The 14,645-nt window shown below is 42.5% G+C and overlaps 1 protein-coding gene across 1 annotated transcript in view; it reads right to left on the reverse strand.

Moving 5' to 3' along the window:
- Nucleotides 1-1,132: 1,132 nt before the first annotated feature.
- Nucleotides 1,133-14,645, reverse strand: part of sip3 (septin interacting protein 3) — a 55,547-nt gene continuing 42,034 nt past the window's right edge. The window contains exons 10-12 of the mRNA XM_069329595.1: nt 13,740-13,888; nt 6,509-6,741; nt 1,133-2,172 (exon numbers count right to left, since the gene is read on the reverse strand). Coding sequence (XP_069185696.1) covers nt 2,001-2,172; nt 6,509-6,741; nt 13,740-13,888 — 554 coding nt within the window. The 3' untranslated portion in view covers nt 1,133-2,000. The remainder of the gene's footprint in view (nt 2,173-6,508; nt 6,742-13,739; nt 13,889-14,645) is intronic.

Consider the following 14,645-nt stretch of genomic DNA (forward strand, 5'->3'; position numbering starts at 1 on the left):
ACACAAACTGTGAACAGATTTTAACACTTTTTTCCCCCTACACACCAGTTAGCTAATTAATAACCTCGTTCACATTCTAGGACATTAGGTAACCTGTAGATGCCTTCGATGGGATATTCTCCCATACACTACTACTGTACATTATGACATCTTCAGTGCTTGTTTTTTCTCTTGACTGAAAATGTATAATTTTGCTTTACATTCATTATACTTCATCAATGTAATTATAGTAAAGCTTTATTCAGTTGATGTTAAAATGTTTAAATTTTTATTCCAGTTCCATATTCCTTACACAGCATCTGCTCTCACCTACCATCCACTGGATGCCCAAGTAATTATCAAAGAAAGCACCAAGCTGGATGCTCAAAAACCCCTGAACAGCTGACACCTACCAACCAATGGAAGTCCAAAACACGCTGAATAGCCGACACTTACCACCTACTGCATCCCCAAAGCCCCCTGAATAGCTCGCACCTACCACCCATCATACATCTCGTTTTTCATGTATACTCCATCCTAAATATATTGTAAATGTTTATTCAACACTTAGCTGTTGACTCGCCCCCATTTCCATGCTGTGATCCTGAAGCACAGTTAAAACAGGAATGTCTGTGCATGCACAGAATGACACTACTCAAAAAGGAGACACTATCCAGGATGATGGGAAACATGCTCCAGTTAATAATGGGATTACAATAATGAGTCTTGGTTGATAAGCAAAGTACTCCAAGGGTCACAAAAATGATGCACTAAATACTCTGGGCATTCAATGGGTGGACAAGAAGAGGTGACTTGACCTGGAAAGGGTCAGTTCCAGGTGTCATAGTTCGGCATGAAAGGGGACAGATGAATCGCAAACATTAGGTCAAATTTATGTGGAACAAGTAATAAGAGCAGAGCTTGATTCCATACATAAGTCCAAAAGAATGAATGATAACTCTGAATAAATAGGTGGTGCTAAATATTTATAGGTGGTTCCAGAAGCTGCAACTTAATCCCCCTAGAAGCACATCTGGACAATAGTAACTGTGTAAGTATGTATTCAACACACAAGTCAACACACACACACCAACCAAAACAAAGAAGATTTATATAAATAAATCAGGTCTCTCAAATGTAATAAGTTCTCAGAAATTTTCAAAACATTTTATTGTGGAAAATTTACTATAGGACATACACAGACACAATCGTATATGTGGGTGTTTAGTAGCACAAAGTTGCATCATTGGAAACTAAATACAGTAATACCCATGCCTTAAAGAAAAAATAAATCTGTATGTAGTCCTACTTGAGTTTACATGTGAAAGTCCTTCCATGACAATAAATAACACTTATGAGTATCACTGAACTGCATAAGAGTAAAAAAGTCTACCGAATGCCAGTATACAGCAAACACTAAATTTATATGTGAATACTGTATCACCATTCAAGAACTAGATTTAACAAAAAATATGCATTATCTTCTTTCCTAAATAGTGACTAAGAGATGGACTTTGTCTTACTCTGCCCAAAATTCTAATCACAATCAGGGATACAAAAAATTGCCAGGAAGAAAATTTATACAAAAATGACCAATGATCTTTCCCAGCAAACACTGCCTAAAAGCAGAGTTTATATTCATGTTCTTTTGTTCTGGAAATACTGACAAACTGAATACAGTACCTTAAGTCTGATATGACTAAAATACCTATAGCAAGAAAGATGTGAAAAGAAACATTCTACACACAAAGCTCTTATGTAAAAGGTGCAATTCATCTTAAAAAAAAAAAAAAACAGTTTCTGGAGCACAGAATACTGAGAAAGTAATTAAAAGATATATAACATTCGACACTTCAATTTTTTTTTAATCTGTAATGAGCCACATTTTTTTTTTTTTTTTTTTTTTTTTACATATCAGGAAGAAAAAAGTATTAAGTCCCTAGTTTATTTACAAGCATATTTTCTTTAACCATGACTGAAATTAACAACATACAATATTAGAAATATAACAATATAGTATCCTAGGAGTTGTGTGAGAAGTGTTCTAGCCGTCGCCGCCTGATCTCTTGTGGATCCTCTGGGTCTGATGGGTCGGCAGTAGATGTGTCGGTGGCAGGGCTTGCACCTAACCATGACGACAACTCTGCTTGACTGCTGTCCTCATTGCTGGGTGATGATGAAGTAACTTCGGGTCTGTGTAATCAATGATCATATTAGTGGTGTGCCTCTTTTCATTAAGTTTAGCATCAAGCTGACTTCTAAAGAGAAATCAAGTGAGGTATCCTTGTCAAGTAGTTAAGCACCATCTCCACTACATAAATATATATATATAGATGTGCAGTATTCAAAAATTTTAAGACACTGGACTCCCACTTGAACAAATTTATTTATCCTCAACCTCATGCACTGCATCTCAACTTCCATCAAACTGGATTCTGTCTGGGTAGGGTGACACTGGATGTGGTACTGTATGACAATTAGAAGTTTAACCCTCTGGATGCACCATTGATTTTACCATGCAACAACTCTGATGCACATATAAAAAAAGTAATCCTTCTAATGTTGTAGAGGAGTATTGTTAAAATGCATTTCCTGATTATGGGAATAATAATAAAATGTGTATGTGACTTACTTTAACCATTGTGAAGCCTGAAAGTCTCACAATGATGTCACGATTCACGTGCCCTCATTGAGCAATCGCCCCAGGGTGGTCATCCCGTGAATATATTTTTTACATATTTATTTAATATGTTGGATGACTTTTTTGGGGGGCAATACATGTAATGTTATCCAATAATGTGTCTTTTGAGAAATTTATACAATAAAATGTATAAACATTATCATCAGAATATCAGAATACTCAAATATATTCTGGTCATTAAGATGAGTTATTTGTTTAGAACAAGTAAGTAATTATCAAAAGAAGGCACCAAACCGGGAAGGCTATGTAGCACCATCAAAGTGCAGAATAATCAGAGGGCGCTAAATATCACCAAGAATGCCAATATGAGAGCAGAAATGCACAAGGTGAACGATATCAAAAGTATCCAATTCACCAAGAATTCTATCATTTAGAACAATACAACAGTCCATTTTTGGTGTTATACTGTATACACACACTATACATAGATATGTTCAGTTTTATGCATGATTATGAACCACTAAGCCATTGTGATGGGTGTGGCAACCTCATGACAAGGGGTCAAGTGTTCAGCCTGTTCTGGATGACATTGTAACTGCAAGCATTGCATATATAACATTTTCTTCGTATTTCTAATGATATACTGTACTGTACAGTAGAACCTCAGGTAATGAACATCCTTCTTTACGAATTTTTTGGGTTGCAAGCAAAATTTCTTTATAAAATCTGAATCGGTTTACGAGCTTTCCCTCGCTTTGCGAGTTTGTTAATACAGTACTGTACACGTATGGGTCAATCGAGCACATGGTCCCTAGTGGCACGGGCGAGGCACACTTCAGTTTACCAGTGCCTCCTAGTGACGATCACACTTGAATATTGTATTTGGGAGGACTGGATGGATGGACGACTGGATGGTGAGGGGGACTGGATGGATGGACGACTGGATGGTGAGGGGGACTGGATGGATGGACGACTGGATGGTGAGGGGGACTGGATGGATGGACGACTGGATGGTGAGGGGGACTGGATGGATGGACGACTGGATGGATGGACGACTGGATGGTGAGGGGGACTGGATGGATGGACGACTGGATGGTGAGGGGGACTGGATGGTGAGGGGGACTGGATGGTGAGGGGGACTGGATGGATGGACGACTGGATGGTGAGGGGGAGTGGATGGATGGACGACTGGATGGTGAGGGGGACTGGATGGATGGACGACTGGATGGTGAGGGGGACTGGATGGATGGACGACTGGATGGTGAGGGGGACTGGATGGATGGACGACTGGATGGTGAGGGGGACTGGATGGATGGACGACTGGATGGTGAGGGGGACTGGATGGATGGACGACTGGATGGTGAGGGGGACTGGATGGATGGACGACTGGATGGTGAGGGGGACTGGATGGATGGACGACTGGATGGTGAGGGGGACTGGATGGATGGACGACTGGATGGTGAGGGGGACTGGATGGATGGACGACTGGATGGTGAGGGGGACTGGATGGATGAAATATTGGATGGTGACGGGACTCGATGGTGAGGGGACTGGATGGATGGACGACTGGATGTTGAGGGGACTGAATGGATGGATGATTGGATGTTGAGGGCACTGGATGGATGGTAAGGGGGGGGACTGGATGGATGGTGAGGGGGGGACCTGGATGGATGGTGAGGTGGGGGACTGGATGGATGGTGAGGGGGGGACTGGATGGATGGTGAGGGGGGGGACTGGATGGATGGTGAGGGGGGGGACTGGATGGATGGTGAGGGGGGGGACTGGATGGATGGTGAGGGGGGGGGACTGGATGGATGGTGAGGGGGGGGGACTGGATGGATGGTGAGGGGGGGGACTGGATGGATGGTGAGGGGGGGGACTGGATGGATGGTGAGGGGGGGGACTGGATGGATGGTGAGGGGGGGGACTGGATGGATGGTGAGGGGGGGGGACTGGATGGATGGTGAGAGGGGGAGACTGGATGGATGGTGAGGGGGGGACCTGGATGGATGGTGAGGTGGGGGACTGGATGGATGGTGAGGTGGGGGACTGGATGGATGGTGAGGGGGGGGACTGGATGGATGGTGAGGGGGGGGACTGGATGGATGGTGAGGGGGGGACTGGATGGATGGTGAGGGGGGGACTGGATGGATGGTGAGGGGGGGAATGGATGGATGGTGAGGGGGGGGAATGGATGGATGGTGAGGGGGGGGACTGGATGGATGGTGAGGGGGGGACTGGATGGATGGTGAGGGGGGGACTGGATGGATGGTGAGGGGGGGAATGGATGGATGGTGAGGGGGGGGAATGGATGGATGGTGAGGGGGGGGAATGGATGGATGGTGAGGGGGGGGAATGGATGGATGGTGAAGGGGGGGAATGGATGGATGGTGAAGGGGGGGAATGGATGGATGGTGAGGGGGGGGAATGGATGGATGGTGAGGGGGGGACTGGATGGATGGTGAGGGGGGGACTGGATGGATGGTGAGGGGGGGACTGGATGGATGGTGAGGGGGGGGACTAGATGGATGGTGAGGGGGGGGGGACTAGATGGATGGTGAGGGGGGGGGACTGGATGGATGGTGAGGGGGGACTGGATGGATGGTGAGGGGGGACTGGATGGATGGTGAGGGGGGGACTGGATGGATGGTGAGGGGGGGACTGGATGGATGGTGAGGGGGGGACTGGATGGATGGTGAGGGGGGGGACTGGATGGATGGTGAGGGGGGGGGGACTGGATGGATGGTGAGGGGGGGGGGACTGGATGGATGGTGAGGGGGGGGGGGACTGGATGGATGGTGAGGGGGGGGGACTGGATGGATGGAGAGGGGGGGGGACTGGATGGATGGTGAGGGGGGGGGGACTGGATGGATGGTGAGGGGGGGGACTGGATGGATGGTGAGGGGGGGGGACTGGATGGATGGTGAGGGGGGGGGACTGGATGGATGGTGAGGGGGGGGGGACTGGGTGGATGGTGAGGGGGGGACTGGGTGGATGGTGAGGGGGGGACTAGATGGATGGTGAGGGGGGGGGACTAGATGGATGGTGAGGGGTGGGGACTGGATGGATGGTGAGGGGGGACTGGATGGATGGTGAGGGGGGTATCTTTTTTAACTTCCATGAAATTTAAACAACTTAACCTACACTTTGAACAGCTGAATTGGCACTTCCCAATTGGAAAAAAAGTGGATGGGTTACTTATTTTTCTTCACCCTTTACTCATTCTTCCTCCATCACCCTACCATAAACATTTCTATCCCACTTCCCTCCCTCATTACCATTTCCCTATGATATCGACTCACTAGTTGGTAAGGGATATGGAGAACATTTTACAGATTGCAGAGAAAATTTTAGCAAGTTTAAGACTTGAAAATATTGCGATAAAATGTAGTTACAAGACCAAGACCATACAGAGTGTGTATACACACACACACACACACACAGGTGGGGGGGGGGGGGCCTCGTAGCCTGGTGGATAGCGCGCAGGACTCGTAATTCTGTGGCGCGGGTTCGATTCCCGCACGAGGCAGAAACAAATGGGCAAAGTTTCTTTCACCCTAAGTGCCCCTGTTACCTAGCAGTAAATAGGTACCTGGGAGTTAGTCAGCTGTCACGGGCTGCTTCCTGGGGGGTGTGTGTGGTGTGGAAAAAAAAAAAAAATAGTAGTTAGTAAACAGTTGATTGACAGTTGAGAGGCGGGCCGAAAGAGCAAAGCTCAACCCCCGCAAAAACACAACTAGTAAACACACACACACACACACACACACACACACACACACACACACACACACACACACACACACACACACACACACACACACACACACACACACAGCCTAGCTGTCTTAATTATCTTGTCATTAACTAATGTAAACAGCTGCAGCTTACTTGGATGTTGGAAGCTCTTCACTACTGGCAAGAGATGAATGATTTTCCTCAAAGGAAAACTGTGATGAGGTAACAGACAGGTGAACATCTGACTGATCTGATGACTGTATAGGTTGTTGTGGAGGTATCACGGTATCTGATGCTGCAGCTGTCTGATCAGAGCTCTGATTAGAACTTGTGTGGCTCTGATTGGTTTTATCAAGTGATGACACAACAGCTGCATACTGGTTCATCTGTAATAATGAAAATGTACATAGATGAATAAGATGTGTACCTATAGCTTGACTGAAGACGGCACACAATATTATCATTTATTATTAACCCAAATGGCTTTCAATGTCAAGTGCTGATTTCTTAGGCGACATATTCTACACTTTTCACAACCTTAACAAAATGTGTAGACAATTAGGCACACAGTCATAATACTGAAACAAGCTTGTTGTACTATTTAACACATTCTAAAAACTATTCATTGACAACCTCCCTTGCATTATTCCAAGGAAACTTCCTGTTCAAACAGAACACACCATAAAAAACAAAAAACATCACAGATCTGGTGTAAAGATATATGCAGGAACTATAATTAATATTGTAAAAAATTATCTATGAAAAATCTGGTATTGTGGTTAACACTTTCGTATTCCGATGATGTTCAAAAACGCATAATCCAACTGCTATTTAAAAACATTCATATATTCATGGTTGTCGCGCATATTCTATTATAAATACACTTTTGTTTTTGCATTATTGTCTAGAGAATTTATTTGTAAACATTTTGACTCCAAATTTATAGTTATAACCTAATAAATAACTTAGAAAACATAAATGAAAAATAAATGTGAATATTTTAAGCATTGCTTAGCGGGACCTACCAAGCCTGCCAGTATGGTTAGGAAATGGTTGGAAATGTACGGAGAGGAATGAAAGGGAACTATCAGGAGAAGCGCCAAGCCATTACGACTATATTGCACTGGAAAAACATCAGAATAAGGATTTGGGATGAGATGGGTTGGGGGAAAGGAATGGTGCCCAACCACTTGGACGTTGGAGATTGAACGCCGACCTGCATGAAGCGAGATCATTGACCTATCGTCCAGCCCAAGTGCTTGAATTGCAAGAGGAACATAACATAGTACAGTATACATTTGTTTTTGCACCCATTCTCTAGAGAATTCATTTGTGAACATTTTGACACACAATTCTGAGTTTAATGCAACAAATTACAGTACTTAGAAAACGTAAAAAGTTTGTAAATATTATTCGCATCGTTTAGCAGCCCGAGTGTGGCTCAGGAGCCCAGAATGTTTACGATTGGGAACACATGGAGAGGCTAGACAGCCAAATTGTCAAAACTGTATAATGATGGAAAAGTAGGTTGGATTTGGACAAGAGACATGTATATAAACAATTGGCCTACAAGCTGAAGTCTGAAAAATTTCACGATTGCTTATAACACTAGGATATGTGTTGCGGTGAAAACAGCTAAGCAATGCCAGAACTTGGAGGATGTAGCATAATGTGATTGTGATAAGTATTCACACAAGACAAATGGAAAACTGTGAAAATTGGCCACAAGACAAAAAAAAATAATTACACCTGATGCAGTGCTTGTTACAAATGTTGTGCAATTAGCACAATGATCCCTGATGGATAACTAGAAAAATTCTTAAGTCAGAAGTCTACACTGTTGACTTCTGATGACTTCCCCCAAGTCTTACTACTTGGGGACTGTAAGCCCCAAAGAATCCAGTATATAGGCAAGACATCATCATCTCTTTCCAGGCGATTAACAATGCATAAACAACAGGGCTCCATCAAGGAACATATAATCTCTTCTCACAACCAGACCATCACCAGAGAAATCTTGACAAACAACACAAAAATCATCGATAGATACAGCGATAGCAGGAGGCTCAACATCAGCGAGGCACTACACATCAAAAAGTCAACACCAGCAATCAACAGCCAATTAATGCACAACTATATTCTACCCACATCAAGACCCCGAACCAATATAGAAGCATCAAGAGGAAGTATGGGCCAATAGGCCTTCTGCAGTTACTTCCATTATGTTTTTATACCCATTGGTTCGTGTTCTATCATGTGCAAATGTCAATCACCCCACCCAAAACTTTTGTACCATATCACCTCACCCAAAGCGAGTATAAATATGAATGTATTTTGTGTGTTTACAGGTTACAGTTGTGCGTGTAAACTAAAGTCTTTGAAAATGTAATAAGTTATTACGAAACGCATTCAGGCGTCAGACTAGAAATAAAAATGAATTTTGGAGAATTGATTTTTCAATTACCATCGACAGTGAAGAGAAACACAAGAAATATTGAGAAAATTCGTGTTAGAATTATTAATCTTACCTTTTTGGTCATGTTCAACAACAACACACACACACATTAGTGTGTGTGTGTGTGTGTGTGTGTGTGTGTGTGTGTAATTACCTAAGTGTAGTTACAGGATGAGAGCTACGCTCGTGGTGTCCCGTCTTCCCAGCACTCTTTGTCATATAACGCTTTGAAACTACTGACGGTCTTGGCCTCCACCACCTTCTCACTTAACTTGTTCCAACCGTCTACCACTCTATTTGCGAAGGTGAATTTTCTTATATTTCTTCGGCATCTGTGTTTAGCTAGTTTAAATCTATGACCTCTTGTTCTTGAAGTGCCAGGTCTCAGGAAATCTTCCCTGTCGATTTTATCAATTCCTGTTACTATTTTGTATGTAGTGATCATATCACCTCTTTTTCTTCTGTCTTCTAGTTTTGGCGTTTAATGCTTCCAACCTCTCCTTGTAGCTCTTGCCCTTCAGTTCTGGGAGCCACTTCGTAGCATGTCTTTGCACCTTTTCCAGTTTGTTGATGTGCTTCTTAAGATATGGGCACCACACAACAACTGCATATTCTAGCTTTGGCCTAACAAAAGTCATGAACAATTTCTTTAGTATATCGCCATCCATGTATTTAAATGCAATTCTGAAGTTAGAAAGCATCGCATAGGCTCCTTGCACAATATTCTTTATGTGGTCCTCGGGTGATAGTTTTCTATCTAGAACCACCCCTAGATCTCTTTCTTTATCAGAATTCTTTAAAGATTTCTCACATAATATATTAGGTTGTATGGGGTCTATGTTCTCCTATTCCACATTCCATAACATGACATTTATTAACATTAAATTCCATTTGCCAGGTGGTGCTCCATATACTTATTTTGTCCAGGTCTTCTTGAAGGGCATGACAATCATCTAAATTTCTTATCCTTCCTATTATCTTAGCATCATCAGCAAACATGTTCATATAATTCTGTATACCAACTGGTAGATCATTTATGTACACAATAAACATCACTGGTGCAAGAACTGAACCCTGTGGTACTCCACTTGTGACATTTCTCCATTCCGATACATTGCCTCTGATTACTGCCCTCATTTTTCTATCGGTCAGAAAATTTTTCATCCATGATAGAAGCTTACCTGTCACCCCTCCAATATTTTCCAGTTTCCAGAACAACCTCTTATGTGGAACTCTGTCGAAAGCCTTTTTTAGGTCCAGATAGATGCAGTCAACCCAACCATCTCTTTCCTGTAATATCTCTGTGGCTCGATCATAGAAACTGAGTAAATTCGATACACAGGATCTTCCAGATCGAAAACCATACTGTCTGTCTGATATTATATCATTTCTCTCCAGGTGTTCTACCCATTTAGTTTTGATTAGCTTTTCCAATACTTTCACTATTACACTTGTCAATGATACAGGTCTATAATTGAGGGGGTCTTCCCTGCTGCCACTTTTGTAGATTGGAACTATGTTAGCCTGTTTCCACACGTCTGCTACGATTCCTGTACACAGGGATGCCTGAAAGATCAGGTGAAGTGGAATGCTGAGCTCAGATGCACATTCTCTCAGAACCCATGGTGAAACGCCATCTGGGCCAGCTGCTTTGTTCTTCCCGAGCTCCTTTAGCATATTTTCCACTTCATCTCTAGACACCTCTATCCACTCTATGTTGTTCTCTGGAATTCTTATTGTGTCTGGTTCTCTGAAGATTTCATTTTGTACAAACACACTTTGGAACTTTTCATTTAATGTTTCACACATTTCCTTTTAATTTTCCGTGAATCTGTTTCCCATTTTCAACCTCTGGATATTATCCTTTACCTGCAATTTGTTGTTTATGAATTTGTAGAATAGGCCCGGTTCTGTTTTACATTTATCTGCTATCCCTTTTTCAAAATTTCTTTCTGCCTCTCTCCTTACTGCTGTATAGTTGTTTCTCGCATCTTTTTATCGCTGGTATGTTTGGGGGTTTGGCCTCTTCCTATACTGATTCCATTTTTGTGTCTTTTGGTCTCTTGCCCTCTCACAATTTCTGTCGAACCAATCCTGTTTTCTGGCCCTGCATCTCTGTTTTGGTATGAATGTTTGTGTGCCTTCCTCGTATAGTTTTAAAAATTTGGCATACATTTCATTTACTTCCCTGCCTAGCAACAATTCTGTCCAATTACACTCATTAAAAAAATTTCGAAGTTCCCCATAGTTGCCTCTCTTTAAATCGAGTTTATCAACTGTTTCAATGTCCCCATTTTCTTCTAGATGATATCTTAAAGCATATTTAATGTCTAACAGGACGTGATCACTCTTTCCCAAGGGAGGAAGGTACTGGATGTCAAAAATCTCTTCTTCTTTCCTGGTGAATACTAGATCCAGTACTGACGGTACATCTCCTTCCCTCATTCTTGCGGCTTGCTTTATGTGTTGATACAAGAATGTCTCCAGAATGAGGTTCACAAATCTGCATGTCCAAAAGTCCTCCTTTCTTGCTTCATAGGCCTCCCAGTCTATTGCTCTAAAGTTGAAGTCCCCCAGTATCAACAGTCGTGATTTATCTTTATCTGCTTGTACAATAATATCTCTCATGATCATTATGAGGCCCTCTCGTTTGTCATCCAGTTCTTCCTTTGTCCATGTGTTGCTTGCTGGTGGGCTGTAGGTATTTACAATTATCAGCTTATCATCCTGATTCCAGACCTGCAATGCCATTATGTCAATATCTCGAGGGTTTTCAAATATTATCTCTTTTACCTTCAGGTGTTTTTTCACCAGTACAGCCACTCCTCCTCCCTTCCTAGTTTTCCTGTCACGTCTCCAAACTGAGTAGCCTCTTGGGAATATGACTTCATTTATTATATTTCCTTCAAGTTTCGTCTCTGATAATGCAACAATATCTGGGACCCTAAGCTGGATTATATCTTGCAACTCCAAAGTTTTTGACCTCACTCCATCTATGTTGGTATATACAATTTTCAGGAACATGTTCCCTTTTCCTTTGCTCTTTACTCCCCCTTCCACTACTGATCTTGTTGCTTTGTTTTTATGTACCATTTCACAAGCTTTCCAGTCCCTGTCACTTTGTAAAAAAAAGAATTTCTGTCTTCTTCATTTCTATCCCCATTTAGACGTTTTGCCTCAATTAGGTTCATTTTCAGCTTTTCTCTGTCTTCCTTGGAGAGGTCTTGTCTTATTGACCAAAATTTGCCAACCTCATCACTCTGCAGTTTCCTGGCATTTCTTAGCACTTATTTCTTAGCTTAGTGTGTGTGTGTGTGTGTGTGTGTTTGTTTTGGTTGTACCTAGTAGCCAGAACGCAGTACTCGGCCTACTATGCATGGTCTGATTTGCCTAATAAGCCAAGTTTTCCTGAATTTATACATTTTCCATTTTTTTTCTTATGAAATGATAAAGCTATCCATTTCATTGTGTATGAGTTAATTTTTTTAAATTTGAGTTAAAACTAACGTAGATATATAACCGAACCTAACCAACCCTACCTAACCTATCTTTTGGCCTGGGGATGAGGGAGAAGGATAAGAGAGATGTTTATCTCAGTATAAGTTTTATCAACAAATCCTCTTCCTCACAAAATCCAATATAATGTAACTACAACTGAAGAAAGTTCTTAGAGCACCTTATTGTGGGTTAACCTAACCTAAACTAACACAACAAAGTAAATTTATGTTCTTAATATAAATTATTCAAATAAACGAATTGGAAACAATTTATTGTAAATAAAGAAAATCACTTGGCCGATCCTGTTTTTGACATACGTAAACGATCTCCTGGAAGGTATAGACTCATTTCTCTCAATGTCTGCTGACGATGCCAAAATTATGAGAAGAATTAAGACAAAGGAGGACTGTTTGAGGCTTCAATAAGATCTAGACAAACGGAATAAATGGTCGCACAAATCATTGTTAGAGTTTAACCCAAGCAAATGTAATGTAATGAAGATAGGTGTAGGGAGCAGGAAGCCAGTTACAAGGTATCATTTGGGAGATGAAATTTTTCAAGAGTCTGAGAGAGAGAAGGATCTGGGGGTTGATATCACGCCAGACCTGTACCCTGAAGCCCATATCAAGAGGATAACATCAGTAGCATATGCCAGGTTGGCTAACATAAGAATGGCATTTAGACACTTGTGTAAGGAATCATTCAGAACGTTGTATATCACCTATGTCAGACCAATCCTGGAGTATGCAGCCCCAGCATGGAGTCCATATCTAGTCAAGCATAAGACTAAACTGGAAAAGGTTCAAAGGTTTGCCACCAGACTAGTACCCAGGCTGAGAGGTATGAACTACAAGGAGAGACTACGGGAATTAAACCTCACGTCACTGGAAGACAGAAGAGTTATGAGGGACATGATCACCACGTACAAGATTCTCAGAGGAATTGATAGGGTAGATAAAGACAGGCTATTTTACACAAGGGGCACACACACTAGGGGACACAGGTGGAAATTGAGTGCCTAAATGAGCCACAGAGATATTAGAAAGAATTTTTTTAGTGTCATAGTGGTTAACAAATGGAATGCATTAGCCAGTGATGTGGTGGAGGCTGACTCCATAGACAGTTTCAAGTGTAGATATGATAACGCCCAATAGGCTCAGGAACCTGTACACCTTATTACACTTAGGTAATTACCTGTTGATTGACAGTTGAGAGGCAGGACCAAACAGCCAGACCTCAACCTACGCAAGCACAAATAGTACACACACACACACACACACACACACACACACACACACACACACACACACACACACACACACACACACACGCGCAGATTAATTTATTCTTTTATATCCATTCCAACCAAGGAAGAACTACAGCAATTCAAATTTCAAAGTTCAGTACTACAAATGTGCTCTGAACACATACCTGAACAACGGCAGCATCAAGTAATGTTTGAATGTTTCTTAATACTTGTATTCTGGCCTCGACATGTTTTCTTTCGTTGCCTTCCAGTTGTCGGACCTCCTCTTCTGTCATTGCTGAGAAGTTTAATGGAGGCGGTGGTGGAGGAATATCTGCAAGCAATATAAGATACATACTTGTAATCCATATGTGATAGCGGTTTTTTGCAATTCTTGGTGAATATAAAATTCCAGGAGTGGACCTGATGTCTGTGGCTACTTCAAAGTCAAGTGGGGTTAGGGAGACATCTGATACATGGTTTGATAGTAGTCACATTCATAAAGAATTCGTTTGGATCATTGATCTGCAATGTGTTCAGGGGTTCAATGAAAACAGAATCGTACTGTAACCTCACCATTTTGCTCAACTGTGAAGGTTCTATCGAACTTGGGCAGCCGCCCAACCACAGAAAAGAAAAATGGGACCCCATCAGGGGAGGAGGAAAGCATAGATCAAAGATCATTGATCTTTGCTTTGCCCAGGGCAGGAAACCCCAACCATGCGAACACAAGCGTCTTCATCTAGGGGGGCCTCCTCTTCCCTCTTCATCTGGGGGGTGGGGGGGGCCTCTTCTGCCCTCTCCATCCAAAGGGCCTCTCCCGAGGCTTCTTTGACCATTAAGCTGCGCAATACTCACATAGACAATGGGAGTAACCCTCACTGCAAATCGCACATAGGTGATTGAGGGTCCCGAGCATGATTTAAATGTCCTGCCGGGTAAAGGGAGCACCCATACACTAGCCAGGGAAGATAGTAAACAGATGCCATCTTGGCAAAAAAATCCCGAGTCCCTCACTTACCTTCTAGGGCCTTAGTAAGCAAATGAGAACCATTGCTAGGCAACATCACCATCCAGTGTCTGAACGTTTA

The sequence above is a fragment of the Procambarus clarkii genome, chromosome 22, assembly GCF_040958095.1.
Source record: "Procambarus clarkii isolate CNS0578487 chromosome 22, FALCON_Pclarkii_2.0, whole genome shotgun sequence".
Lineage (NCBI taxonomy): Eukaryota > Metazoa > Arthropoda > Malacostraca > Decapoda > Cambaridae > Procambarus > Procambarus clarkii.